The following is a 27,901-nucleotide window of genomic DNA, read 5'->3' on the forward strand; positions in this document are numbered from 1 at the left end:
GGAATCGCGACTCGATATTCTCTATTTTATCGAGATTTTTGCAACGTGTGTGTATCGTTCATTTCACATGACATTTACATTATTCGGGAATAAGAGAAGTTAAAAAGAAACACATTTATTCTAAATAATAAAAATATCACAGAAGTTCAAAGTAAGGTGATATTGAAAAATTCAATCACAATGTTAAATCTTTTTTTTGCTTTTTTTATATATAATTTATGTATTTTTGTTCATATATATGCGATATATTTATATATTCTTGTTCACATATATACAATATAGTTCATATATACTTTTAATTTATTTAAGAGTTAGCTCGTGAAAATTCTTGACGTAGGAACATATTATTTCTAAATATTTTTAATTAATTGAAAACGGAGTAAATTCACGTAGATACACACTCGAAGTATAAATATTGCGACGTAGATGCAATTCAATGTCGGTTATTTCTTGCTCGGTGCGAATCTATCTCGTGTTCGAAGAGAAGGAAAGAGCGACCGTTTGCGACGTCGCTTTTTTATGAAAACGTCCGTTTGAGTGTCGATTGATCCGTCATTCCGTCATCCTTGACAAAAACACGCCGCGACGGTAAAATGCCGAGGTTCGATTGACACTCGAGTCTCGATCAGCACCCGGCAGGCTCGATCGGTTTCTCTTCGAGCCGACGTATGAAAGATTAATTCACAAAACTGCGACGTTTTGCTCGTTTCGATCCGTTCTCCGGACCTGCAGGGACGCTGGAAACGGTAAGAAAGGGACGAAGCTCTCGCCGCAGCAGGATAAGGCAGCGGCGGACGCGGCAGGAAGGAAGGCCGCGGGTTCCGTTCCAGGATCGGAATCGGAGATGGCCGAGGGCAATCAGTCGCCGCCGAAGGCGGAGGTCGACGATTCACCTCTCCAGCACGCCATGGATCGCAACAAGGAATGTAAGTACACTTTTCATAAACTTTTCATAAAGATGTAAATCCAGCTAGTAAGAATTGTCAATCGTCTGTATTCAATCGCCGGCCGGAGATTTTTGGTCAAGTTTCTTAAACAAATTGTATATTCGATCAACCACCCTTTTACGTAGGGAAAACTAAAATATCTTTTTAATTATTTCTCTTCGGAAATACTAACATATGTATTTTTGGAATTTTAATTATTGCTGACAAAGGAAAATATGAATAATATTTCCTACAGTATTTTTAATTTTTTTTTTCACTTTTTTTTTAATAGCTATGGATTTATTACTTTCTTCTTTAACTTTAAAAATTCGTTTCTGAAGAAAATTTGAATTTTTTTCAATCAACAATTTATCAGTTTCAGTCTATAAGCAGAAGTGTATTATGTAGATCAAATCGCATTTCAGTCTACGAAAATAAATGGAAGAAATAAGAATCGTTCGCAACACTTTGTATATATCAAGTTCGAATACTAGCTTTTTTTTTTTTTTCTTTTTGCTTTACTCTGTCACCGTTTCTCGCGGCATATGTACTTCTCTCGTCGTAAAAGCGGAAGCGTCACTTCTCGACGTCCGGAATAAATGATGAAAAGACTTAACGGTCCCCGACGCGACGATCGCTTCCGATCGAATAATCGCGCGTGCGCGCGCGCGCGCGCGCACGGGGTATTCGCTATTATTATGCGATGCAGCTCGAGCCATCGTTGCGCGAGCATGTTGCACGCTCGTCATCGCAGTTACATACTCCACAGTGTTGTACGGCCGTACAACACCGACCATCTCCTCGGAGAAGGCGCCTATAATCGAAGAGGAAGGCGCGGAGAGGGCTCTTTTTAACATTCGCGGGCAACTTGCCATTATATCCCACGGCGACTGTAATCATCCGCTCGTTATTCGGCGCATAGCCGAGCGCCTCTCGATTATCGATTCGGAATCCGGCGATTTTTTATCCAATAAAGAAGCGCCGCGGAGCTTTTATCGTCGTGCAAAATGCACCTCTCCGGCCCATTCGCCACTTCCGCTACTACCGGCGCCGGCACTCGGCCGACCGTTCCTCGAGCTTAGATCCCCGTTTTGTATTCGGAACGCGACTTCCCACGGGCCGGGATACTAGTCGCATCGTTTCTACCGCGTTATCCAATATTTTTTTTTTATGTTTTATGCAAGCACATGAGTGTACAAATAATATTTTAGTTTTGTAAGAAGTAATTTCCTTTTTATCGTTATAAATAAACGATCATTAATGTGGTCACTAGCGATGAGACGTCCTTGACACATGTCGAAAATGATTTCGCCTCGAGACAAGCGTGTAAATAAATATCGATGCCGCTTTGAAAACTTCTTTCGCGAGTTTCTTCCGCGGTGAATTAAACGCGCGTGCCCGGCTTTTTCGTCCACGAATTCCGCGGTGTATATACATACATATATATATATATATATATATATATATATATATACGTCGATTCGTCGTGGTCGAATTCTCGTTAAAGCCATGAACCATCGCGTGCGCAGTCTTTAGAACGTCACTTTGTCACGTTTATCGGTCGCCTTTTTCTGTAATTACTTGCCATCGGTCGCTCTCCCTTCACGGTCCGCGCGAAGGACGCGTATCGTGTAACGAGAGCACACGCTGCACGTCTTTGAACATTGTGTACGTCCACTTTTACGAGGAAACACAATGTGTCTGTGAACGACTATAGAAATAAACTTTCAAAAGACACGCGGTTCGAAATAATGTATCAAGGAACGTGACTTTTTGAATGTCTATAAAGACGCAAGTACAAATGCTTTGTAACACCTAAGATTAGAGGAATGAAGGGGTGGTGAAATATCATTTTGTTTTCTTAAAATAAGTCAGAATTATGTCATTAATGTCGTGACCTAATTCTTCTAGATACAAGTTGAGAAGTTTGTTAGGCATAGAGTTGTATCAATCATTCTATAGATAGAAATTCATCTGATATGTAGAACGAACATAATTTATTGAAGAGGGATAAAAGAATTCATTTGTGACATGGGAAAGAGATCGTGGCATATTATCAATTAATGTCATAAAAGGTACTTTTATTTATAAAAAAAATCACAAATTAATGATTTTTTTCTAGATCTTATATACTAATAAGTATCACAAAAGACGGCTTTATGAACATTTTATAAAATATATTTTTACTTGAAAAAAATAATTTTTTTTTTTAAATAATTTCTTTGCTATACTAGTAAGTATTATGCAATATCTACAATGCGGTGATAAAATCACAAGAACGGTTATCGAAACATTAGTCGCAATGCAAGTACCCTCTTCCATACATAATATAACTTTATATATCATACACACATTACATCATTAAAGCATTAAATTCAATTGCACTATTTGAAAGTCACATTCAAGATTTTCAAGCTAAATTAAAGTTACAAAATTAATACCTAACATACTTCTCAAAATTATATAAAGAGTATACATTTATAAAAATCTCTTGCAAAACTGAAACTCAACTTTAAAAACGCAACACTAAGAACCAATAATCAAACTATAAACATCTAAATAAATTGTAACGAAGTAATTTTAATAGTTGTCCCTAGAATCCAACACAAATTATACGAAATATCACGGCATCTTACCACCCCATATTTATCTCACAACCGCCTTCTCTCCTCTCTCTCCCAAAAGAAAAAGAAGATATGAAATAATTTTAATTCGTCTGACAATAGACGAGTAAATTCCTCCAGAATTACCAAATATTATTGTTGAATCAATGAAAAGTTTGGCGAACGAATTTCGAATTTGTTGCCCGATCATCTGTGCGTATGTCGACACCCTCAAACGTATGCGTGCGACAGTCCAGAGGAAAGAGACAGCGTTGGACGTTCGTGCAGAGACAGGTAGGTGCAGATTCGCGTGTGAAGGCCGTGTACACGCGTGTACATATATACACACGGGAGACAGGAGGCGTGCCTATTTATAACGGTGATATCATCGCCGATTACCTACGCTTTCGCGTGGACAATCGTAAATTCTCGCGGCAGAAGGGTGCGGGTCGACTTGATGCCTTACCGAATATCCATCTTTCCCTTTCGTTTCTATAGCTTTACACTTCTTTATTTGTTATTTTTTATTTAGTTATTATTCTTATTCTTTCAATACCAGATCGAGTATGACTCAAGACTTATAGACGGATACGGTGAATAATAAAAAATTCTTTGAAGCTTCCATGTCTGACTAAGAACATCCTTTTTCACTGACTTTCACGAACCAATTATTTTATTACTGAATATTTGATCACTGAATATTTGAAATATTTTAGGGAAAATAAGAAAAAAATCGATACATTTAAAAAAATAATACATTTATTATTTTATATTATTACATTTTTTTACAAATATTATAAGCAATGGTGGTAATATTAAAACATGTAAAATTGTCAGTTATGTAATTCTTTAATTTGTAGCCAGTATTGATTGCCAGTATTGATTTGCATATTTTCTTCATTAATTTTTATTTAATTGCTTTTGATTTTCCTGTATTCACATAATTTTTTTAATTTGTGAAATTTATCGCAAAAACGTTATGTCACACATGTCTTCCACAAGTGAAATTCCAACAAATTATGTTTTTAAGTAAGCATATGACCGGTCGCATCTCTATTTCGTTGCGATGTAATAAACTCCTTAATGTTCACTCGCGGGTGTATCTCGTGTTCTTGAAACGCGAAAGTGCGCCGGTCGCTGATTACGTTGAGCTAATTATCGTCGGCATATCTCGCCCTAAACGACGATGCCATGCACTCGTTATACCGGCGCGCGAATTTGCGTGCTCGTTTCGTAATGGGAAATTATGTCAGAATTATGCGCCGTGTGCTCGGAGGGGCCTCCTTTCCATCCTGTAAAACCGATAACCTCGAGTAGCTCTGCGACCGCGCGCTTAATGAGACATCATCATTAATAAAACGCCTCACGCGACAAGCTCATTTGGTTGTTACAAAAATTGTCACGGTCCTTTTTTCTTTTCTTATCGGACAACGGTGAAATAAATTTACAAACAAGCGATCGGATTCGAGTGCTTGTCTTTGACAATTCTCCAAAACCTTAAATTTATAATTTCTTAAAAAATGTTTAATTACACGGATAATTATTTATTAATATTTCCAAAGAGAATATACATTTATTATTTTTTATTACTATATTCTCGATACATGCTTTATGAATTAAATCTTATCTCGCTAAATGGAAACATAAATTATCTTGTTTTTAAGATATTTTTCAATCAATATTTCAGAAAGTCATTATTCCATTTAAAGATTATGAAGTTCTAAATATGCCAGTGAATATGGCGACACTGGCCGTTTTCGCTGTGAAACGAATTATGTGGTACCAAATTGTCGGACGTTAATTAGTGCCACGTAATACATATGAGATGTTTTGGAAAGAAATTTCATGTAATTAAAAGGAAACCACAGTTTCCTTTTTCTCATAAATTCATATCGCAATAGACGCTGATTAATTACGCTTATCTACATATATTTTACAACATTAATACAACAAATTATTTCATAAGATAGTTTCATATTGTTAACGCACATGTTTTCATATTTTCAAATTTTTGTCTTTTTCTTAGATCTGATAAAGATTAAACAATCATATTAAGTGAAAGATTATGCGTGCTGGAATAACAAACTACAATACTCCGCACATCTACTTTTTACCGATCGCTTGTTACCGACGATGTTTCCTTGTGTAAACAAGTTAACTTAACAAGACGGATTTACGGGGTCGTATCTCTGATTCCGGAAGGTGCGTTAAAATCTAGAAAAACCGATTCGAACGGCACGTACCCGCCGTTCACGCTTTTTCATCTAAACGTCCGAAAGCCGCGCGCATTACCGCGTCGAGGCAAACCCGGTTTGCGGGTACACGGCGCGCCTTTACCGGATTTAATTATATGACCGTTCTCGTTGGTATCACTTTGAAAAGTCCATCGGCGCGCCGGCCAATTACGCGACTGCGAAAACCGCGTTTTTCATCGGGCCGCGTGAACGGCTCTCTGTATGTAACGCAGTTCGCTTCGATTTTCGAGGATCCGTGGCAGCGGCGACCATCATGGCGGATGAAATTAATTGAATGAAAAGCAGAATCGTAATTTTCGTAACTTTCGTTGGATCGCAAAAATGGATCAGCAATGCGCTTTTTGCCAAGATATGAGGCAACCATAAAAACATACTTATCGCTAAAGTTAATCCACTTCAAGTTGCTCGCAACTTCTCTCTGCGTAAATTGTTTTATCCGCGAAGTTTCATCGTGGGTAAACGCAGCGTGAATTGATAAATCTCTTTTCTTTCTTCAAAAGTTTTAATAACAAGCCGCTAGTTTTATCTCTTACTCCCTCTTATATAACTCGTATTAATGTTTGAAAAGTTTTTTGAACAAGAAAATATCTCTTTTATTCTACTTTAAATTCTTTTTACTTTAAGCTTCTTGAATCTCACGTTAACTTACATTCTTATTTTAAATTTAAGTTAATACTTACTTTTGCAATATAACAAGATAAAAGCAAACAAAATTTTAGATGTTCAATTAGCTTTGCTGTTTTCCTCAAAGTGAAGCGATCTCGCGATTTCGTTCATAAACGCGATCGTTTCCCTCCGCGATCGTCATGGAAGGATCGATCCCCAGCGTCATACTTATAAATAAATCGTGCTATATCGTTGCATATTCATACTCGCGTACCGTGGTGCCCCGGGTCGTACTTGTGGGCGAACCGGATCGGGATATGTCGAATCGGAGCCGTTCGTGGCCAGAAAGTATGCATTGAAATCGGCGAGTGTGCCACGCCGCGCGACATGAACGCAAAAATCGGCGCGCGCGTGCGGGAAAAAAAAAAGAGGCGCACGCTCGGTGGTTGCGCGCACGGCCTACGCACGTAACACGCTGTTTTATAATGTCCGAACGCTGCCCGGCCACGTGCCTACGAACGGTCAGAGAGAGACGATTATTTCCCTCGCCCGAGACGGTTTGCCGTAATTTTATAACTTTTCGCGCCCGGCTGTAAAAATTGTAATATCGACAACGCGTTGTGCGTGCAACGAACGCGAGCCAAATTTCGCAATCTGCCGCACGACCGTCGTATATTACAGGCGGGGAGTAATATTTTATTTATGCATGCGCAGACTTTAAGGGACGTGAAGATTTGAAAAATGGGCTTCGGGTTCACGGTGCCACCCACCCATTCTCTCGCCAGATATCAGTTTTACAAATATGTTATGGAAAGCAGTGTTTTTTTTTTTTTTTTTTTTCATTTATATGAATACGCTTTCCCAGAGAGAGATATGAAATAAATTAAAAAAATTGAATCCATCTCGGGCCATCTCGGTTTTCCGACCATGCGAAACAGCACAGTGGAATTAACGAGGCACGAGGTGACTTATGAATTGCAATCGAGTCGCGCGCGATGAGCGCAAAAAGAATGCGTGCATCGAAACGGGACGGCGAATTAAAATTCAGTGGCCAACGGCGACGGAAAGCATCGAGAGGAAGGAAGTGGCGATCGTTAGTATTCAAGGCTGACCGATCGAACCGGCCGCGAGCAAGAGCGTGATAGATAGACTGGAGGAAAAGGACGAAGAGGAGGGCGAAAGAGAGGGATCTCTTGAGCCAAAGAACTCCGGTGACCGAGTGTTAACGTTAACCGCCGCCGCCGCCGCCGCCGCCGCCGCTCAGAATTGATTCTCGCTCGCGATGCCCACGCGTAGCGAATTAAACGGGACATCTTCTTCTCTTCCTTCCGTGAGCGATCGTGCCCGGAGACGCCTAATTCGATTGTCCGCCGACACGCCGATTAATACGACACTCTCGTAGCGTTTCATCCACGTCTCATCTTACCAATTATCTCTACATAGTGAATACGATACCACTATGTGGGTAATCGGAGATGCCTATAACTCCGCCGTGGTTAACGCTGACAAATCTATATTGTTTAATATGATAATATTTATTTTACAGCTCTGCTTGATTTTACAGTTAAACAGATTTATGTATAGGATGTTTCCATAAGTTGAGATCGATCACTCGGGGAAACTCGAATGGGGACCCAAAAAACGAGAAAGAAAATTGATATGAACATTTTTTATCAAAATTGAAAGAAGAGATGATCTTTGTAACATAATAATTAAAGTTAAAAATAGCGAATTATTTTAACACTACTTAGAATGCACAATTGTAAAGTTCTGATCTCTGTCAAGAGATTCTAAGCTGGAGCCGTATCTCTATGTGGCCTCGACTTTTGAAACATGGATCCCATATACAAAAATTATAATAATATGTAAATTAAAGATAATGTTATGAATATAAATAATAAATTAATGACTTATTGTTAGATAATTATAGGAATTTCGAATTTTGCGAAATAAACGTGTATCTGCTATATGACTATTTTTCTCTTGGCCTGAAGAATAGAATGACAACGCTCATTTGACCAGGAAGACCCGGTGATAGAATAGAGCGCGAGAATCTCACGACTCTACGCTGCGTTTCGTCACCACGACGATAGGTATAAAGCGAGGAGGCCCCCCCCCCCCGCATGTCCCCGCAGGACAATTCCGCAACCCACGCGCTATTGTGGTCGCGGCAAATCGGTCGGCCACCTGGCCCCATCCCGGCGCGTCATCGCACAGTGGCCTTCCTCTTCTTCCGTCCGCCTCTTCCTCCTCTTGTTTTCTCCTTTCCATTCGCGGGAAATAATCGCCGTATCCCTTACACCTGAGAAGAAATCCGATGAAGTGACTGCCTTTTGCGCTTCGAGTTTGTATCACGAATACCGCGTATCGGAAGAGAAAATGTTTTTCTCAAGGTACACACAAGATACAGCGCGAGATGTCGAGATAGTGATTTTCATGACGATGAACGTATGAGCAGTTTACTCGATATCTCTTTGTTTTTGTTTCAAAATAATCTACGAGTTAATTCTATTTTATTCCATTCTATTCAAAAACAACCTTTTTGGCACGATACTTTTTCGAGCCCTGATCTTTCGGGCCCTCGCGCTCTCCCTTGAGGTATCATCGCGCGAAAATTGGAGCGAGCCGCTTTCGCTCGGCTACTCAGAATTCATGTCACTTTTAAGCGCTTAAACCCGTCACGCCGATTTCTTTCTGCCGGCCACGGCCGTGTACACAATTTCCCACATTAGCGGCGTAATGACGGCGGCGGCGGCGGCGGCGGCGGCGGCTCGTCCCCAAATCGCAACGTAGTTATTACCATTTCATTACCTCCCGGCGAAAAGGCGGCGAACGACGCGTAAATTACGCATCGTGACATAAAGTACGCCCAATTTGCCGCTCGCGCGCATGCACACACGTATCCATGCAACGCGCGTATGTGTGCGTGTATGTATGTCGACTGATACGCGGGCGGCGGCTGCACCTGCGGAGCGACTTTCCTCGGGTGTCGCGATTAATCGTCGCGAGTCCGCGAGCCACCCGCGCGCGATCATCTTCGACACCCACGACGGACGGTGCCGCAACCACGCGCCACACACCTCGATCTCGATCGATGCGTCTCGCCGGCGAGGAGACTTTTGGTACGCGCGGCGAGGAAAAAAAGGACGACGAGGAAAATAATTACCGGCCTGCGAGTAATTACACGCGTCGCGCGCGAGAGAGAGCCGGGGGAAAGAGGCACCGGGCAAAAAATGACGCACGACAATCTCGGTTCTTTTTTTCGTCGTTTTTCCTCGCTCATCCTTTTTTTTTTTTTTTTTTTTACGGGCACTTTCACGAGTTCCGCGATTGGGTCGAAGTGAGGAAAGAGGGAGAGAGAAAGAGGCGCACGATCCGCGAGAGTTCTCCGGTGTCCGAAGGCCCCGAAGTGCGCCGCAGCGCCGTGTCGGTTACGCAAGGGGGAAGGGCTTTGATTGAGGCGAGATACAAATTGCTAATTATACGTAATTAGACCCACTGACCCACAATGAGCGACCGGGCGGCCACCCGGCATGCCCTCGCGTGATATGAATCACGTCCAAGTATCATATCTCACCTCACTTTACCTTCCATCGCTTTTATTCTAGTAATTTTCAGATAATAACTCGTAGTGTGTATCACATTCCACCGCTACAATATTACCATTCACCTGCGATACACTCGACATGGGAGATTACAATGCGTGAATAGAGTGATTTTGCAAAGTGAACTGAAAAGTACGGTTGTCTGCCTTTGCACATTCTTACTTCTATTCTGCGATTCTGCAAAAGATTTCTGAAGAAATTTTATTTAAATAGCAATAAACATAATATTTCATGCAAAATATTCCTAGAACCTGTCTTAATTTTAATAAAGTTATCAATAAATTCATAATTTTGCTTTTACGATCTCTTAATAATTAATTGAAGCTTGAGATGTCTTGCATATTTATTTATAAATCTAGAGGCTAACATCGGGAGAAAGTATTATTTATAAAGTATTATTAAAACACATCGTATTTGAGTGGAAATTTTATATGTGAGCAAATGAGTTGGGTTTCAAGAGACACGTCTATCACGTTTCATTATAATCACCGCGATTAAATTTATACATCGTGTCGCGCGGACGGAGACTGCATTGCAAATTATACGCGCGTCTGGATCATTGATTTATCTCTTGCATAATGCACATTAGGGTTATACATAAACACCGTTCCAAGCAATCGTTAGCATCGAAATGATTCATTTCTCTAGTCGATGCGTAAAAATCAGTTCGAATGATCGTCACACATTGCGCTTTGCTCGTTGGTGCGCTTTCTCGTTTTTTTTTTTTTTTTTTTTTTTCTTACGAATTTAAATTGCCACTCGCGTTCGTTCATTGATAAGGACATGTATGTATGCATTAAAATTCGGCCGTTAAAGTACGCATCCTTTCTCCTCGCGTGAAATCGAATTTCGCCACCGAGTGGCGACAGATAAGCCGCGCGTCGCGGTATGGCGTCATAAAGAGACGATTATCTTAATTAACTGGGGAATTGTTTTGGCCCACGCGCTTCGCGACGCGCTACCCACGTGCGCAGGCTCGTGTCAGGGTTTGTGACGTCGCCGCATGCACTTAATGCATTTTCAGAAAATCTGATCAAGCGCAGAAAAATAACAAATTTTTACATGTGATCAGCGTATCCTTTGACGCAATCCTAATTATATACATTGTATTTTTCTAAATTTAATCAACTCAACCCCTTAAAAGTTTAAAACGCACAATTTTCGCCTATAAATAAGAAATGTTATTTATTATTGTTTAAACAATAATATATATATATATATATAACTACATTACATGTTACAACGTTTCGTTGCAAATCTATGGTATCCTGAAATGCAAGACTTGCATCAGCGAAGAAAACAGTTGTTGTAACGTCTAGTAATAGCTTGTGATCAACATTGCAGAGATTACATGGTAGAATTAATTATCGCCCACTTTTTACGTCGCCTTAACTATCGTTGCGCAATCTAATTAAGCGTCCGAGAGCTCTCGGTTGCGCAATCCTCAAATAATTTCTCGCAAAATACAGGCACGTATGTGAATCCGAACGGCCGGAGATGGTGGTTCCTTACGAAATTATAGGGGCGTTACGGTGTCGCGCGGTTAGCCTCTCCCGGGGAATATTTTATCCGCGACTTGTTTTTACATCTCGAGAACGCGCGCGCGCAAAGAAACGGGAACAAGCGGAGGAGGATGTTTACCTCTCAGATGAGCTTTACGGCACGCCGTCGCCGAGGTGCCTGCTGTCCACGCGTTTAAGTCGCGCGGTTAATGCGATGGTGCCGGGATGCTGTCCTTGAGTAGCTAAAGGCCACGTAGGTGGTGTACGACACGCGGAAGATGGAAAAGCCGTTCTCTCCGCACGCGTGTAGGCGAAATGTATCAAGGCTAACGCAGTCGTTCTGTCGACACTTGTCGAGCGATCGTGACGTTTAAATAGGTGAACCCGCGTGACAAACGATCGCCATGAATGAACCCCCCTCGAGAGCGAAGCTGATTTCTCGCGCGCTCGACAACACGTTCCCTCTCACGTCTCGGTGTCCGGTTACGGCGTACGGCGAATTTGACGAAACTAGGTAGCGACAGCCGCATTTCAGATGCCTGTTGAAGCGAACGAGCATCAACCTGTAAGCACTTGGAAAAATATTCAAGGAGCGACGTTATAATCTTTTCTTTTACAAGCGCGGAGCAATTTTGAAAGAATACGCCTTCGTCATTATATCTCCTGTAATTGCGTCGGTTACATCTCGCGCGCGCGCGCGCGCGCGCGCGCGAGTGTGTGTGTGTGTGTGTGTGTGTGCGTGCGTGTTCCCTTTCACATTCGTGCGCTTCGCGGCACACCGTAACATGTACAGCAGGAAAGTAGCGTGAAGGTACCCAAGATATTTTTTTCGAGCGTCGTGATTGAAAGACCGTTTCTCGGTGCTTGTACCGAGCGCGCGGCGAAACATATCTTTATTACTTCAACCGGATATGTTAAACGCGCGGGAGAACAGTAAACTGCCGCCGTCGGATGTCTTGTTGCTACTGGCAGGAGAGAACGTCTCGCATTAACGTCGCGCGCTTTAACGCTTATAAATATTTCGTTACTCTTATCCAAATTCCATTACTTTGAAACGGCAAACACACCGTATTACAGTATATACACCGTCAGCTCGAATTTACTCCTCAAGAATGATGGCTCGTGCTCGGCGCGCATTCTTGACCGTCCAGAATTGCGAGGGATCCCGCTTCCTCTCGCTCCCTCCCGTTCTTTTTCTCTCTCTCTCTCTCTCTCTCTCCTTTTCTCCTTCGCGACCAGATCAGTGGCGGAGGGGAGGGGAGGTGGGGAGAGGGGGAACGGGGCCGTAATGATTGTACCGCGCAAAAATTTGCAATTAACTTCTGGCGGGTGCAGCGGTGTCGCGTCGGCGTAATTGGTTTTGCAGAGAACTTTTACGTGTTTTCGCGGCATTTGCATAATGTGCGAGGTGAACACGGCCGATCGATCGGTTAATTTAAATACCGAATGCAAAACGCCGCCGTGCCGTCACCGCGGCGCGTACCGGACGCGCGAGCATCGCCTCCATTAGCTTGTAATTATCGTTACTTATTGCTGGTAAACGCTGCTCGGCCGACCGGCCTGCCAGGCCAGGATGCGTGTACATGTCGATGCGTAAGCTCATAAATCCTCGATCCGGACTTGCCAAGATCTGATATAGATTATAATAGAATAAAATATACGTTAATGGCCTAGAGAATTTATCACGGATAACTGATGATAAACGGGAAATTATTCTCGTCGCGATTATCCGCTCGTCGAAAGGAAGATTCGTGTGTCCGGATCAAAGGATTCTTCGGCCGAAAACGAGATGGTATCGATGCAGAAAAATTTTTATTTTTTTTTATTCTACGTTTCGTAAGAGCTTTCTTTCGACATGCATAATGGGAATTTAGGTGTGAACTTTAATACGGCGTGTCGCCGAAAGCTACGTCTCCTCCGCAGCCTCCTCCGTATCCCTCGGATATCTCGACGAACGGGAAGAGGAGAGCGACCGGCGTTCGCTGCATCGCCTCGCTCTGGCACGACGAATATCGCGTTTCGCATTTGAAATCCGACATGGCGATACGAAGCCACGGTGTATTTCGTGAGAGCGGGGGCCCTCCGGGGGTATATCCGTGCCGCACCGTGTCGGCATGTTTCGCGGTTTGGGACCAAGGGATCCCAAAGGCCCCCGTGTCCGACGCTCTCGTCGGCCAGACCGGCACAAAAAGCAGCGGGGGTCAGAGGGTCAGCACCGGGACCTTGTGTGTTCCCGGGGCTTCTCTTGTCATGCGATATGTTGCTCGTACGTTATGATAGTGGCGTCGGTGATCCCGAGGATCTCTCTTGTTTTGTCACTGACAATGCTCCGATGCGGCCTTTGTAGCCGCGCCTCTCTCCGTGTTCTCCATTCTTTCTCGGTGACTTCTCGTTTTGAGAAAGAGAGAGAGAAGAAGGGGGAAGGGGGGAGTACTATTTAAGAACAAGGGATAATATGTCCTAATGTTCCACTCGTTAGAAATCATCCAGTGAACATAGACGTTCATGCATCGGACGCGAGCATGCGTGGCGAATGTTCGAGTATTTTTGACAAGTGCCTTGGGTAAATGCCAGAAATTCCTCGCCCGACGACGGTCACGCGAGCAATTACTGTTATCTCCCGTACGTATCGCGCGGGGTTCCGGGGTTGCACGCGAGATGATCGGCCGTTTTGTCGCGCTAATAAAGACCCGAGTCTGCGATTCGCGCACAAAGTCGCGGTATTAGTGCTACTATCAGCGAGTGTCATCTAAATGATGTTCTACTGATACTTGAAGCGTTGTTCATGTCTATTTACGTTAGAATCACCGAATCGATTTTCGGCCCTACACGACGTACGTCCTATGAACATTTCAAAAATATATGACCTTTCTTCCGTCTAAATATTTGCTCAAAGAGAGTGTAATTTGTTATCGGGCAAGTTGTGACATCTCGAGAAGGAGGAAACACCATGAATCCGGCGGACCAAGCTGCGTTGCGTTTTTACCTCGCCCGACACCCCGTAGACACCATTATGTCTATCCAAATATCCTGCGCGGTACATACCATGGATGTTGCGAGACTCGAGGGGAAGGATACGATGTGGTAACCATACAACAAGAGGCCAATGCGGGATGGGAAAGAGCTCTGGTACAAATTTATCTTTGTTCCAAACTTTCACGCACTGACAGCAATGCTGGCCCTGGCGTTCTCAAAGTCGAACGTGACACACCGGCGTTATCTGAACGATATTCTTACTTTCATTTACTCGCGATACGGCGAGTTTTTTTTTATCGATACATGCGATATCCGATATCTGAGGAAACTAAGTTAAAATCTTTTACGAAGTTTAAGACCACGATTGAGAGGATTCAAGAGGACTTAAAGAGATGGAAGGCACGAAACATTCTCTCGAAACATTTTCAGAGGGAAAAATTCTCAACATATACACAAGTATCCTTGAAAGAGAAAGAGCGATAGAAAAATCGTAAATACTTTGGAGTTCTTCGTCTGGAAGGATATTATGTACGTTCATTTCTCGAGTAAAGGGAGCATTGTCTTATATCGAGGGCGGACAAACGTGTGCACGTCGGTGGAGTAAAGTATACCGGTGAATCAGCGCATGCAAAGTTCACTGCATCCACGACACAGTTGAACTAGCGGTTGCGCGCGGCGAAAAGACGACGAGGGCGAGGGTGAAGAAACGGCGGGAGGACAGCAGGAGAGAAGGAAGGAGTCCTGAATGGAGAAAGAGAGAGAGAGAGAGAGAGAGAGAGAGAGAAAGCGGACACGGGGATAATAATAAAACGAGATATCTCGTACGTGGGCGGTCGTATTGTTAGCGCAACAAGGTATGCGCGGCGCTTCTGTGTCCGCGCGATGCGCGCTCGTGCGTCGGCTGCGCCCTTAATAAAGGATACGCGTATGCGTATCGTACCTGCGTGTGTGTGTGTGTGTGTGTGTGTGTGTATGTGTGCACGTGTGAGAGTCTACTCGCGAGCGCGCGTTTAATAAGAGGAAGGCCCCGGCGCGCGATGCGAGTGCGCGAGCACGGAGCTCTCTCGGCCTTATGTAAATCGGTCGGGCCCATCTGCGCGGAGAAAAGAGAGAGAGAGAGAGAGAGAGAGATGGAAGAGAAGAAGAAGAAGAAGGCGCAGCACGAGCTGCTGCCGGCATCAAAAGCAGTGCCGCCACCGCCACCGCCGCGATAAACACGCATTTATTCCGGAGTGTGCTGCATACGCGCGAGGCGTGGGCGCATGAGCTCGTGCGGTAGCGCATGTGCGCCGCGATAAGGCCGCGTTCACATCGCGTTGAACGTAAATCTCCCCTGTCGTGGAAAATCTCGACCCAATACTACGTTTCCCTCCTCGTGTCTTCCCCCTGTTTCGGCTCGTTTCTCCGGATCCTTCGATCGATCCGGAATCGGATCGCTTTTGTTAACTCTCTTGCGGTTAATTCCTCCGAGAAATTCATGTGGAATTGGAAGCAAATTCTATTTTCGTTGCCTCGCGGGGCAATGAGAAATGAGTAGAAAAGACACTTTTCTCGCTTGCTCTTTTTAAGAGATTTTTTTTTTTTTTTTTTTTTTTTTTTATTCGTTCGTACCTCAACGTACCACGCCTTTTGTGTGAAGGGACGTTAAGATCGCGTAGGACTAGGGCGCTATCGCGACTTTACATTGCGTTTGCATCCTAACCGCTGTAGAAACTACATGCTGGTGATCTTTCCACGGCCGGCAGATAAGCAGATAGGTAGATGGGTGTACATGTACACGTAGGTAACGCTCAGATAACAAACGAAGACTCGAGATGAAAGCTAAGTAGATGCTTTGACCGCCGCATGACTTTTTCACTTGAATCTTCCGCGCTGACTTTGTCGGTAAATCCGAGAAAAATCTTTGGATTAGCGAGATTTGCTCGTTATCAATTTATAACGAGATAGATATATCAGAGGATGTGAGCTCATTGAGAATATAAATACTTTGCACACATGAAAGGATACATTAAATTATTGAATTATTAAATGCAACATCTTTTGATAATTCTTGAAATTTAATATTACTTATTAACATACTTTAACATTTTGTTAAAGAATATTTGTTTTATATGTACAGACTTACGAAGATTTACGAAAAATATAAAGGTGTATAAAGAATATGAAAAGTATGTGTATATTAAATGCATATATATTAAAGTAATAAAAAAATTATGCGAGTTACTTTTACCGAATGTTAATCCGAGCGAGGCACAAATTCGTTGCTCTTCTTCGAAAGATTAATAGGTCAGTTTCCTTGAGACGAAGCGTGACTAAATAAACAGCGCTGCGTCTCGTGAGTTACGCAGTGCGTCTTTCTTCGATCGTAGGCAGTTGCCTGCAAGAGAGAGAAAAAGGCCTTGACCCATCTAGTAATCTCGAAGAATTATCCGGTGCCCACGGAAAGTCCTTCGATCATTTTGTCTTTTTAGCTGACTCTCTCACTCGTATTTTCCGCGTTCGGTTTATCGGAATCTTTCTTGCGCACAAATTATTACGATCGCTGATATAAATATATCAGTGTCATTTCGTTATATATTTTATATCGATGGAGTAGACGTAGAAAAAAATTCCTCTAAGGAATAATATTACAAGAATATTATTTAATTTCAAGGGATTAAAGGGGGATATTACTATCTCATTTATCTTCTATCAGTCAATAAATTTTTGTAACGTATCGTCAAATTTGCAGTGTTACTTATTCACGACAAATTTGCTCGATCGTTATGGTAACCGAAGTAAAAGTTTTATTAATATCCCACACGAACAACACGTGTTCTGTCCCAGAAATTACGGGACAAGCGGTTTTGGCATTTCCTCCCGTCGAGGATGTGGCGGCCGTCACTACGCTGGTGCCAATCTACAAGTCACCGTGATATAATTGACGTTACCAGTTTATCACGTGTTGCGCGAGAGATGACGGTCGACCTGTAAGAAAGCTCGCAACTGAGATAACATCTCGGCAAATCGCAGTGGTGAAAGCGCGCGGTTTTGGGAGAATTTTCGCGATTACTTTCCGTATATACGCGCGATAAATCACGAGCGCCTGACACTCACACTCAAGGTAATTTTCGGAAGCGTAATTAACGACACGGCGTAGGCGGTGCTCATCTCTGTCGCAGCGATTTTCTTCTTCCTTATCCTCGCCTGTTTCTTTTTAACCGTTGCGTAAACGCGTGTCCGTCGGTGATGTGCGCCCGCAGTAAATTCTTCATAATAGATTCCGCCACGACGACAGCACGATGTTAGCCCTTATTGTGATCAGGGCTAGAAATACGATACAATATTGAAAACAACATAAAACACGTGTTAAGCTCGCACGTTAATTTAGATTGTTTATCGGCGATCAAACCTTCTGCACGTCGAGAGATCGCTATGTTTAAAAATGTCCGATGGAAGTCGCGTAAATCTGAGTCTTGTTATAAGATATCTATAATTTATCTCTTCTTCGTTCCTCTTTCTGTATGACGATATAATTTAATAGACTTTCTGCAAAGGCAAGAGTGCAGGTTGAAGATAGATATTTTTTTTTTTTTTAAACATATATAATGACGAAATTTTTAAGAAAGGGTAATGTAGAAATGAAATCGCCATTTCATACCATCTGACACGCCACAACAACAGTTGTTCAGCCTTCGTGGTGGTCGTGCGTTCTGCTCACAACGGCCGATTCGCAATGGCGAGATAGGCGCGTTCGACCTCTTCGACGATGTATCAGCGATAGTCGCGGGCATTGGCAGTTGGCCAATTGCTCCGACGCCAGCTGCCAGCTACGAAGTGGTCTTATCGCGATAGCGAAGAATTAATGCGTCGGTCCGCGGCGGCGGTAAATAATCCGTTCGTTAACGTCGCGCGCGTCGCTCGCGTTTCCTTCCCGTCGATGGCATCGGAGGGGAAAAATCACACGCGGGCATTCCAGACGCATTCTGATCGGTCTGAGAATGCGCCCGTTCACGAAGTGTCCCTCATTAATTAGGTCACCACGGCGATTATCGCTTCTAATTAAATGGAAATGTGGTTTATATGATGTACGTTTATATGATAGGCGTATCCAGGATATATTTTCGAAAGGGGTAAAAATCAATTCTGTTAATATAACATATAACAATTAACATAACTGTTAATAAACAGCAATTTTTGTGTTACTTTTTGGATATTTTAGAATATAGAAATCTTCTCGTTTCTGATTTTGAAGGAGAATAATATCGGATTTTGTAAATCATAATTTTAAATTTATTTTAACTTTTTTTTTAATTTCGGGGGGAATTTGAACTCCCAACTTTCTCTCTCCCAGGGCCCATTATCATATTTTATCATCGATTGTCGACATACGAAATTCGGTCATTCGTGATCTGCGAAACTAATTAAATTATCTTGATCGCTTAGAATGTGTATTATTTCATGAAAATCGACGAGAAACAATATGAAATGGGAATTTATTATTTATTTCTTCTGAATAAGTAAAGAAAAGCTTAAATAAAGAAAAGCATTTTTGCAAATTTTAAATCTATTTTCAATAATTTTAATTTTTTTATTTTTATTTTATTAAATTTATTTAACTAAATTTTTTTACACTTTTTTTATATATTAAATAATGCGTTTTCATAATTTCCATATATTATTTTCTTATACAAGAAAGTTTATGGGTATATACGCATAACGAATATATCTTAATTTACCATCCACACCTAATTAAATCGATCGATCTTCTTGTCATAATGCATCTTGTATCACTGTCGTTTTACTTACCTTTATCAGGTAACAATCTTGTCTACGTGATTCTCTCTCGCTCTTTCTCTCTGCCCGTAAATCGGTAATCTTAAACACGGCAATATTTCAAGTGCGTCTCGAATTGTCGCTTTTATAATAGCTTTTATAATAAGATCAATTAATTAATGAAACGTCATATTTCGCATACCTGCGCTAACGATCTCAGGAACTCGCGGAATGCCGACTGGACTTTATTTAATCATCGTCGCGGTATCGATTACGTGACCAATGGAATTTTTCTCGGCGATGAAGATCCATCGGTTTTCTAACATGTAGAAAAAGTAGAAATGTAATACAGCGAAAATTAAGTAAGATACAGGAAGAAGATAATTTAAGATACTTTCTTCTAAAAAAAAAATTTACAATGAGAAAGTTTATAAAACTGTCTAACAACTGTGTAAAATTCAGCATCTTTTATATTTCATATAGAAAAATAATCTGTACTTTTTACATTTTTATTTTCATTGACTACTCAACTAGATAGTTCCGTGCATCAAAATATAGATCTCAATCGGATCGGTTGAAATATGCGTGGGTGGGATTGACGTCCGTTCTTTCGACCGAGCGAAAGAAAGTGGGAAGAATAAAGGAAGGCGTCGATAATAAGTTCGTTCGACACGCCGTCGAATTAACGATCGACGAGGCGGTGATTCCTTTTGGATCGCGTTACTTCACGAAAAAGCCCGCGTCGCACCGCAGCTGTCCGCCCGACTGTCTGTCCGCGATGCTGCTTTATACCTTGTCCCGCTTATTCTCGTATTCCCCCTCGCTCTCGGCGCATCAGAGTTCCCTTAATCACTGCCCTCTCATTAGTAGGCGTCAAAGGCACCGACGACGCGCGGCGTTCAAGAGAAAGGGAGCTGAAGTCGCCTTTCTTCGCGATTCCCTTTAAACTTCGGTTCTGCCTTTTTCTGTTGGCGATCGAGGCCCCGTGAAACCACGAGGCGGGCGGGCCGCGCTGAAAGAATGATCTCTTCGGGCTTAATGAAGCGTAGGAGCCGCGCGAGAAGTCCCGAAGAGAACGCGAGAGCGCGCGCGATAAAAAGGTGCACGGCCCGACGTTACGGTTGTAACGTTGCGCTTCACGGTTTCATGCCGTCGTCGTTGGCTGAGCGGAATATAAACCGGAAGTCTTCGAACGGACAGACTAATTTTCTTAAGAGAAATACACACACACACACACACACACACACACACACACACACACACACACACACACATGATGTTTCAAAAGTGATCGGAGATCCAAAAACAAGAAAAAAGATTGGTACGAACATAGCTCTAGAAATGCATTGTTTTTGAGTTATCACCATTTTTACACAAGTTATTTTACAGATAAATAAAAGATCTCATGTTCGAATCCCAATTAATTTTTTCGAATTTCCTATATACGTACATATATGTCACGCCCGAAATTCTGCGTGACGCACTATCGAGATCGCTGTTACATCGCGTGCATGTAATTTTAAACGCGTTTCCGGAGATCCGCCACAATAGCGCCACTATTTTCCTCCTGGTCGCCCACGCGGTTATGTCCCGCTTTACGATTTGGCTCGTCCCTCGTCGAGTCAGGCGAGTTCGCGAATTCTGGGTTGGGACGAATAGCGCGTCTTCGAATAGTCACAAAGAGAAAATAAACTTCCGTTCACTCTCCTCCCTCCGTCTGCGCCCCTCCCGCCGTCTCCCCTCCCCCCCCCCCCTCCCCCGGATTATGTGGCCTACTGTACGGAGTTAGGAATCTATTCCGAGAGCTATTCCAAGTCCGTCGTCTAACGCGACCGATGCGCGCGCGAACGCTGTCGTCTTATTAATGCAGCGCGGCGCTTCTCTTCGCTCTCTTCCGCGAGTGTATAGATCGTACTTCTGACGATCAACGGGGCTAACAGCTGCGCCCCGGAGATACTGCTCCATAATAGAGGGACCATATAAACTCCGAGAATCATCTTGATCTTCCTCGTTTTCGAGCTTCTCTGCATCGCCTCCCAACTTTCTTAAAGGCAATAAATATTATTATGCGTCCATTATTTCTCATAAATATAACGACCAGATAGATAGACGGATAGAAATATTTTGTAAACACTTAAAAATCGTGAAAGTTGAGAGGAAAATAAGAAAGAGTGAAAATTCTTAAATAACACATTGTTCCTGTTACCTATTTTTATTCCATGATTATTCCTATTTGGAAGAGCGAAATCATTTAAATCGTTCCTTTTTTAGAACGATGAAAAATCTGCTTTTACACCGAGAATGGAAAGCGTGGTCTCGTCGAGCGAATTAGGAAAGAATTGGCTTTCGCAGTCGATGTGGTGAGAGCATGAGAATGAAAAACTTTCGAGAGTAGCGTAAGAAACGAGGGAGTGAGAGAGAAGGGTGGATGGAGATAGCGGGGTAACAAACGACTCGCAAATCCTCGCCGTCAATTTAATCTCACCGTGAATCCCAGAGGAAATGTTAATAAGGACCTCGCTACCACCCTTCGCCACCCTCTTTCACCCGGCAACAGCTCGCGGTACTACGCGTGTGCTAAGCGCGCGCGAGCAACGACACTTTATTTTCGCGCAAAGATACCGCCACCGGCCGGCCCCGACCACGTGGAAATTGTGTGCAAAGCGAGCTGCGTCCGCCATTCGTTTCTCTTTTCCCGCCTCTCGCCTCTTCCTCTCTGCCTCTTCCCTACCGCCACCCCTTTCAGCCTTCCACCCTCGTAATTTATCGCGGTTATGCGGTGGACGCGCGCGGCGGAATCTGTACCACGCGGGATAAGAAGAAGGAGGAGGAGAAGGAGGAGTAGAAGAAGAAGAAGAAGAGCGAGGATCCGCAATACTATCGTTTCGCCTCGATCATTCCGGTCTCCACCTTCGCCACTCCACAAACAGAAGTGATGCGATAAAGAGATCGCACGGCTCGGCTGCAAAGGAAGTGCGCATCGAGTACGATACATTGATTTTCGCACTTGCCGTTCTAATGGCGTTCTTTCGCTGAGCTCGCGGAGAGGCTGAAATGGAAACGCGAAATAACCAGCGAATTTGATTCGGTGAAGCGGAAAAGGAAAGTAGTGTGAAAGAGCTAGAAAAGATAGGAAAGAAAGAAGCGAGAAAGTATATATAAGACGAACTCTGCGAAATATTTCTAGCAATATATTCTAATTTTTAATGTATTCAACAAACGTTTTGTTTATAGATATAAATTTAAGAAATGGAACAGGTTTTTTTTTTTTTTTAAATAAATAATAAGCGATAAACGATAAGATTTAAATGCGATAGAATGATAGAAAAATTTATTTCAATTAAAATTCTAATTTTTTTTTATTAAAAATTCACACCATTCTTCTTGCCAACAATTAGGTTTAGGATTATTTAATTTACGTAACAATCCAATTATACACATATCGATAAGAGTAATTTAGATAATTATTTTGTGCGAATAAATAAATAAACCGTTTTACGCGTAAGATCATCGGCACGGGACAGATATATCCGACAAATAAATTTATTAACTGTTGCGCCAAAGGCATTGTAGCAAAGATTATTCCGTCCAATTATCAAGGACTCGCTACAAGCGTTTCGCGTAGGCGGATGTAATTGGTTCGCGAAGCGTTACCGGCGCGATTTTACGCCGTGACAACTCTTTAAAATGTGTTTTCAGCGGAGTGGATAGCGCGTGCAGGAGTGGGAGCGTTATAATATCGCGATGCTCGCGCAACCGCGCAACCCGGTAAAATTTAATTGCCCAATAAAAAGATCGTCGATCGCGGTTTATTGGAGACATCAGTTAAACGGCGAGCTTTTATTGCACTACTGTTACTCCGCGCGCGGTCGCGCACTCGCTTATCTCGCGCATTGAATGCCAAAATATATTGGCGGTAAATACGTTTTTTATCATGGCGATATTTTAACCGTGGCCTCTCCTCACGTACACATTTCCGCCGCGGTGCAGCGCGATGAAATCATCTTCTTGTCGCGGTCGCGCGCGAGGCCGCGCTTCCTAGCGCCGCGCCGCATTCAACGATTTCGTCGTCTCCGTAACCATCTCGACTCGAGTCACCCGTTTTAATTAGGGGAAATTTTTACACGGGCTCGTACATTACGAGGCCTCTTGAAATTGTCGTGGCGCACCGCGGGACGTACCGCGCGTTACACCCACAATTAAACGGACACGTACCAGCCCTCCTGTTTACAAGCCTCTTCACCGTGCACCACGTGGCGCGACGGCCATCGATTCTTATCGTGGCGTAGAAATCTGGCTCCGAATATCGGTCAAGTGCCGTCGAGAAATGCGCGGTTGGTAACGCGTGAGAAAAGGTTTTTATTCAACCTTCTTCTTAGTTGCGCAACTCCAACTGATCCATTCCGTTTGTTAAACAATACGCGAACAACGCACGTAAGAGAGAAAGTCCGCTCGCGTCCGAAATCATTTGCAAGAAAGTCGCGTTACTCTTATTTGCGAGATCATTTTATCGCAATAAAACGAAGAGGTGTGTCATCGATTATCGTAAATGTTTGAATTAAAATTTAATATAGAACGGTAAAAAGAGTATCGCTTGGATAAGGTTAACTAATTATACCGTTGCGCGATATGGTATGAAAACTTGAAAAAAAAATTAACACGACTGCGCTGTTACGTCGTTAATTAGTATTCGTAAATTAGTATTCGTAAATTAAGCACATAGAAAACGCGTGACCGTTAAATCTCGCGTCTTATTTTCAGAATATGGTGACTTAATGCTTCATCGCGGAATTTATCTCAGGCACTTAACGATGCCTGAGAATTTACGATCGCCGTTCGAATAACCATTTTTTTTTTTTTTTTTTTTTTTCGACATCGGATGATCCCGTGAAACTGCGAGAAACGTCGAACGCTGAGTCACGATGTTTATCGGAGAAATAACGAAAAAAATAATTCTATCAGCTCGCAAATTATACACGGTAGTTCGGAATCGGCCTCTGGCGTTCCGGCTTCATAACAATTGCCGCTGATGCAAACGAATGATCGATTATTGTTGTCTGCGAAACGCCCACGTGTGAAATCGCATAAATCGCCAGGGAAACATAAATATATTTATGTAACACCGGCGCAACGATGTTGCTCGTTTAATAATGAAGCAGGAAGCGGTTTAGGGAGAACGCGTGGGCCTTTGTCGATCAAAACTGCGCGCGAAAGAAATTGTTATTACGGGTGAAAATTCACGAGCGTAGTTCTCTCTCGACAAGTATCTCTCGAGGTGACATCGAGATTTCAGCGAGTGGCACTTAAGAATCGAAGCCGGACACCGGATTACGGCGAACGACAAAAACGAGAAGGCGGAGAGAACGCGCGACGCGCATCATTAGATATTAGTCACGGCGCCGATGTACGTCGATGGGGCACCAAGCCCCGTGAGATCCGTCGATAGGAAGGCGCGATACGGCCAATCCGGATGATTTGTCGACTCGGCTCTTCTCAAGTCCTATTTTCTTAATCCGGCGCGGCGGAGACCGTCGCGACGCGTCGAACGCGCTTGGTCGGTGCGGCTTTTTTTTTGTGATTTGCAGACGGAAATCAGCCGACACGCGAGCGACGGGCGTTGACGTGCATACATTAAATATTTGCGATGATTTTTAATAAAAGAAAAGTCAGCTGCCTGGGAAAGGATGCCTACCTAAGGAACGTCTAAGGACGAAATAATCAGAGTTGAGCAACGATGGAATATTCGATGTGTCGCGATGTTTCCAGACGATTCCATATATAGCTCCTCGTTCGCGCCGGTTCAATAAACATAAAAATCTAGCGTTTTATTGCGAAAGGACAAACGAGGTAGCGCCATCATCCATCGAAATTAGTGGGCGACGTGATCATATGATCTCTATCTCTATGAATATTCAACGCCTCGCAATAATTTCGGAAACGCCGGACGTGTCACATGTAGGGCCCCATTCGGGAGGAAGAAATCGTCTCCACAGAGTATCATTGGTTACGCATTGGGCCCTCTGCCCGTAAGACCGATGGAATCGAACGTGGACGTGGGCGAAGTTCCAGAGAGACGTTATTTTGGCAACTATCGGAGCCCGATTCATCGCGTGGGCGTTCCGTTCAGGAACCGAACGATTCCGAAATCGAGTTTTTGACTTACAAAATATATATCGGTGGGCGAAGTTAGAACCTATCGCAGACGGGAAGGAATAGAAAAAAAGCGACGTATATTTCGCCAATACTCATGTCCGGAGTTCTACTCTTCAATTCTAAACAAATCGTAATCATTCTCGATCAAGTGTTTTTTTAAGAATAAAAAGAATAATCAAATCGAAATTCTTGGAACTACTTAGAAGTATGATCCTCCTTAATGATCTATTTATTGAGTATTGAAAGATAGAAAATATTTATATATTTATTTATTTACTTATTTATTTATTTATTTAGAAGAAATATAACTTAAATTTAAGTTTGGCGCTTTATCAATCAATGTAATAATTTTTCAATTATTTCGTATTTTATTTTATTAGCCTGAGACTTAAAAATCTTTACACACAATATATTCTGTGTATCCAGTTTCAAATATTTTAGGTAAAATGTTTTGAATGTCATAAAATTTTATTGGCTTTAATTTTTTTTTTAATATTTATAATCATTTGATAGCATAAACATGTGTGAACATTTGTTATTCAGTATCTATAAATACACTTCAAAGCACTCGGCGAATATATTTGTTATTCTGTATATATACTAAATATATAATTTTAGAGGCAAAAGCTTACATTCAATATAAAAAGAGTATTTTTAAAGGTTTTTTTTTTTTAATTTATTTTATAATAAGATATAATTTTGATTCTATTTAATAAGTCTAAGAGTCAATACATTTTTCTATTTCATCATTACACATTTAAAATATACTCATTTGGAATCGGCTTTATTTTTATTTTAAGATTTTTCTTAATTATCTTTGTAAACGATTCTTTGTTCGGATAATGAGCACACTCTGATCGTAGCAAACTACTAATGAGATGTACTCATCATTTCAATGCCCATTCACTTCTATCGTGACATGTTTGACCGTTTCGTCGGCAAATTGTTTGCATCATTAACACGTAGAAACCGGATAAATACGCGACTTTTTCATTACGACTTTCCATCGAGGATTTCACTGACGCGCGTGCAAGAGCTATTTAAAACGCTTCTTATTATGAAAGGGTTATTATATTAACCCTTAACGGATTTTCCATGACGTTGCTTTGTATTATTTATTCGACATTTGTTTCTCATAGAATTCTTCATAAAAAAAAAAATGTCGACAGGTGATTATGATAAATCAAATATCTCGTTATTCTTATACACTTTTTGTTTTATTTAACGAATTCTAGAAATTCTTTTTGATGTTATTTTTACTTTATGCGAGAAAAATTTAATTAAAAAATTATATGTAACTAGAAAGTAATATAGTAATATCATACGCAAGTTATTTTAAAAGCACTTATAATGCTTATAAAAATCTATATAGTTCATATATAACATAATTTTAATCAGGATCGTGCAGAAAAAACTATACGTTATTAAATATAATAATTTACGTTTATATGTAAATAACATAAATTATGTATGTAATCTATGTGTCATCTATGGTTGTGCAAAATTGAGTTGAGGAAATAATGTTTGTGCTCAACGTTTCTATTTATAAATCAAGGTTTATGGACTAGAAATTTATTTGAGTTAACTATAATAGTTCATTGCAATGCCACGAAAATTGAATAAAAGTTCTCTAATCGCATTTTCAACTTCGTAGTTACATCACCAACATGTTATAATGAAAAGAAAACTTTATGCAATTCTTTATCTTTTTTAAATGCATTACATTTATAATTAATATTCATATTACATGTATATATGTGTATGATATAACTGTTATATAATTTATTCTTTTATATATCAATAATAATTTACATATAATTTACAAATTATGTAGTTCACATTATCTACAGGCGTATAGAAGAAGGACCATATAAACATCATAAACATCGTAAACATTCATGTAGATGTAATTTTGAAATCTATGGCACAACCCTTGTTTTACTTCAATATCGATTGGTTTATCCTTAAAATATTAACAAAAAATTTAGTTATATACTAGAGTTTCTTTTTGATACTCTCGAGACCAATTTTTCAAACTTTCAAAACAGCTGTCCGTTTAAAATTCTATCCGGCTTCCACGGAAATTTCGACTTCCTCGAGGGGCACCTGATCATCAGGGCCGTGATCAGGCAATCGCATCACGTGTCGTATATACTCCTTGTTTTTCGTGTACCTTTTTCACCTCCACCAATGAATAATTGCGTTATGGCCGACGTCGTGCTTGCACGATGAGTTGCCGCGACGCTCGACGACACTCGTATTTACGGGCCTCGTTTACGAGCTGCTTTTAAAGCACCTGAGGCTTTTGCTTCCGGTTAAAAACTTTAGTAAGAGGTACTATTTATACGACCATTAGCGTACAATCTCCGTCTACGTTTCTATAAATACGCGACATCGCGCGGTGCAGTAGACTCGTTTCGTCATCACTCGTCGGCGCGCGGCGACTCTCGTAAAATCTTCCTGACAGTAAAACCTGGCTCTCGTCTCGACAGCGTCTTCCTATCCTCGCCGTGTCGTCGC

The 27,901-nt window shown here is 41.9% G+C and overlaps 1 protein-coding gene across 3 annotated transcripts in view; it reads left to right on the forward strand.

The window, feature by feature from the left end:
- LOC105426890 (Myocardin-related transcription factor) overlaps positions 1 to 27,901 on the forward strand; it is a 190,864-nt gene that overhangs the window by 125,028 nt on the left and 37,935 nt on the right. For all 3 annotated transcript variants that reach the window (XM_089071000.1, XM_089071002.1, XM_089071003.1), the window contains one exon: positions 733 to 926. In XM_089071000.1, coding sequence (XP_088927126.1) covers positions 733 to 926 — 194 coding nt within the window. The remainder of the gene's footprint in view (positions 1 to 732; positions 927 to 27,901) is intronic.

Source organism: Pogonomyrmex barbatus, unplaced genomic scaffold (genome assembly GCF_055798465.1).
Source record: "Pogonomyrmex barbatus isolate J1 unplaced genomic scaffold, ASM5579846v1 scaffold11, whole genome shotgun sequence".
In the NCBI taxonomy this organism is placed as follows: Eukaryota; Metazoa; Arthropoda; class Insecta; order Hymenoptera; family Formicidae; genus Pogonomyrmex; species Pogonomyrmex barbatus.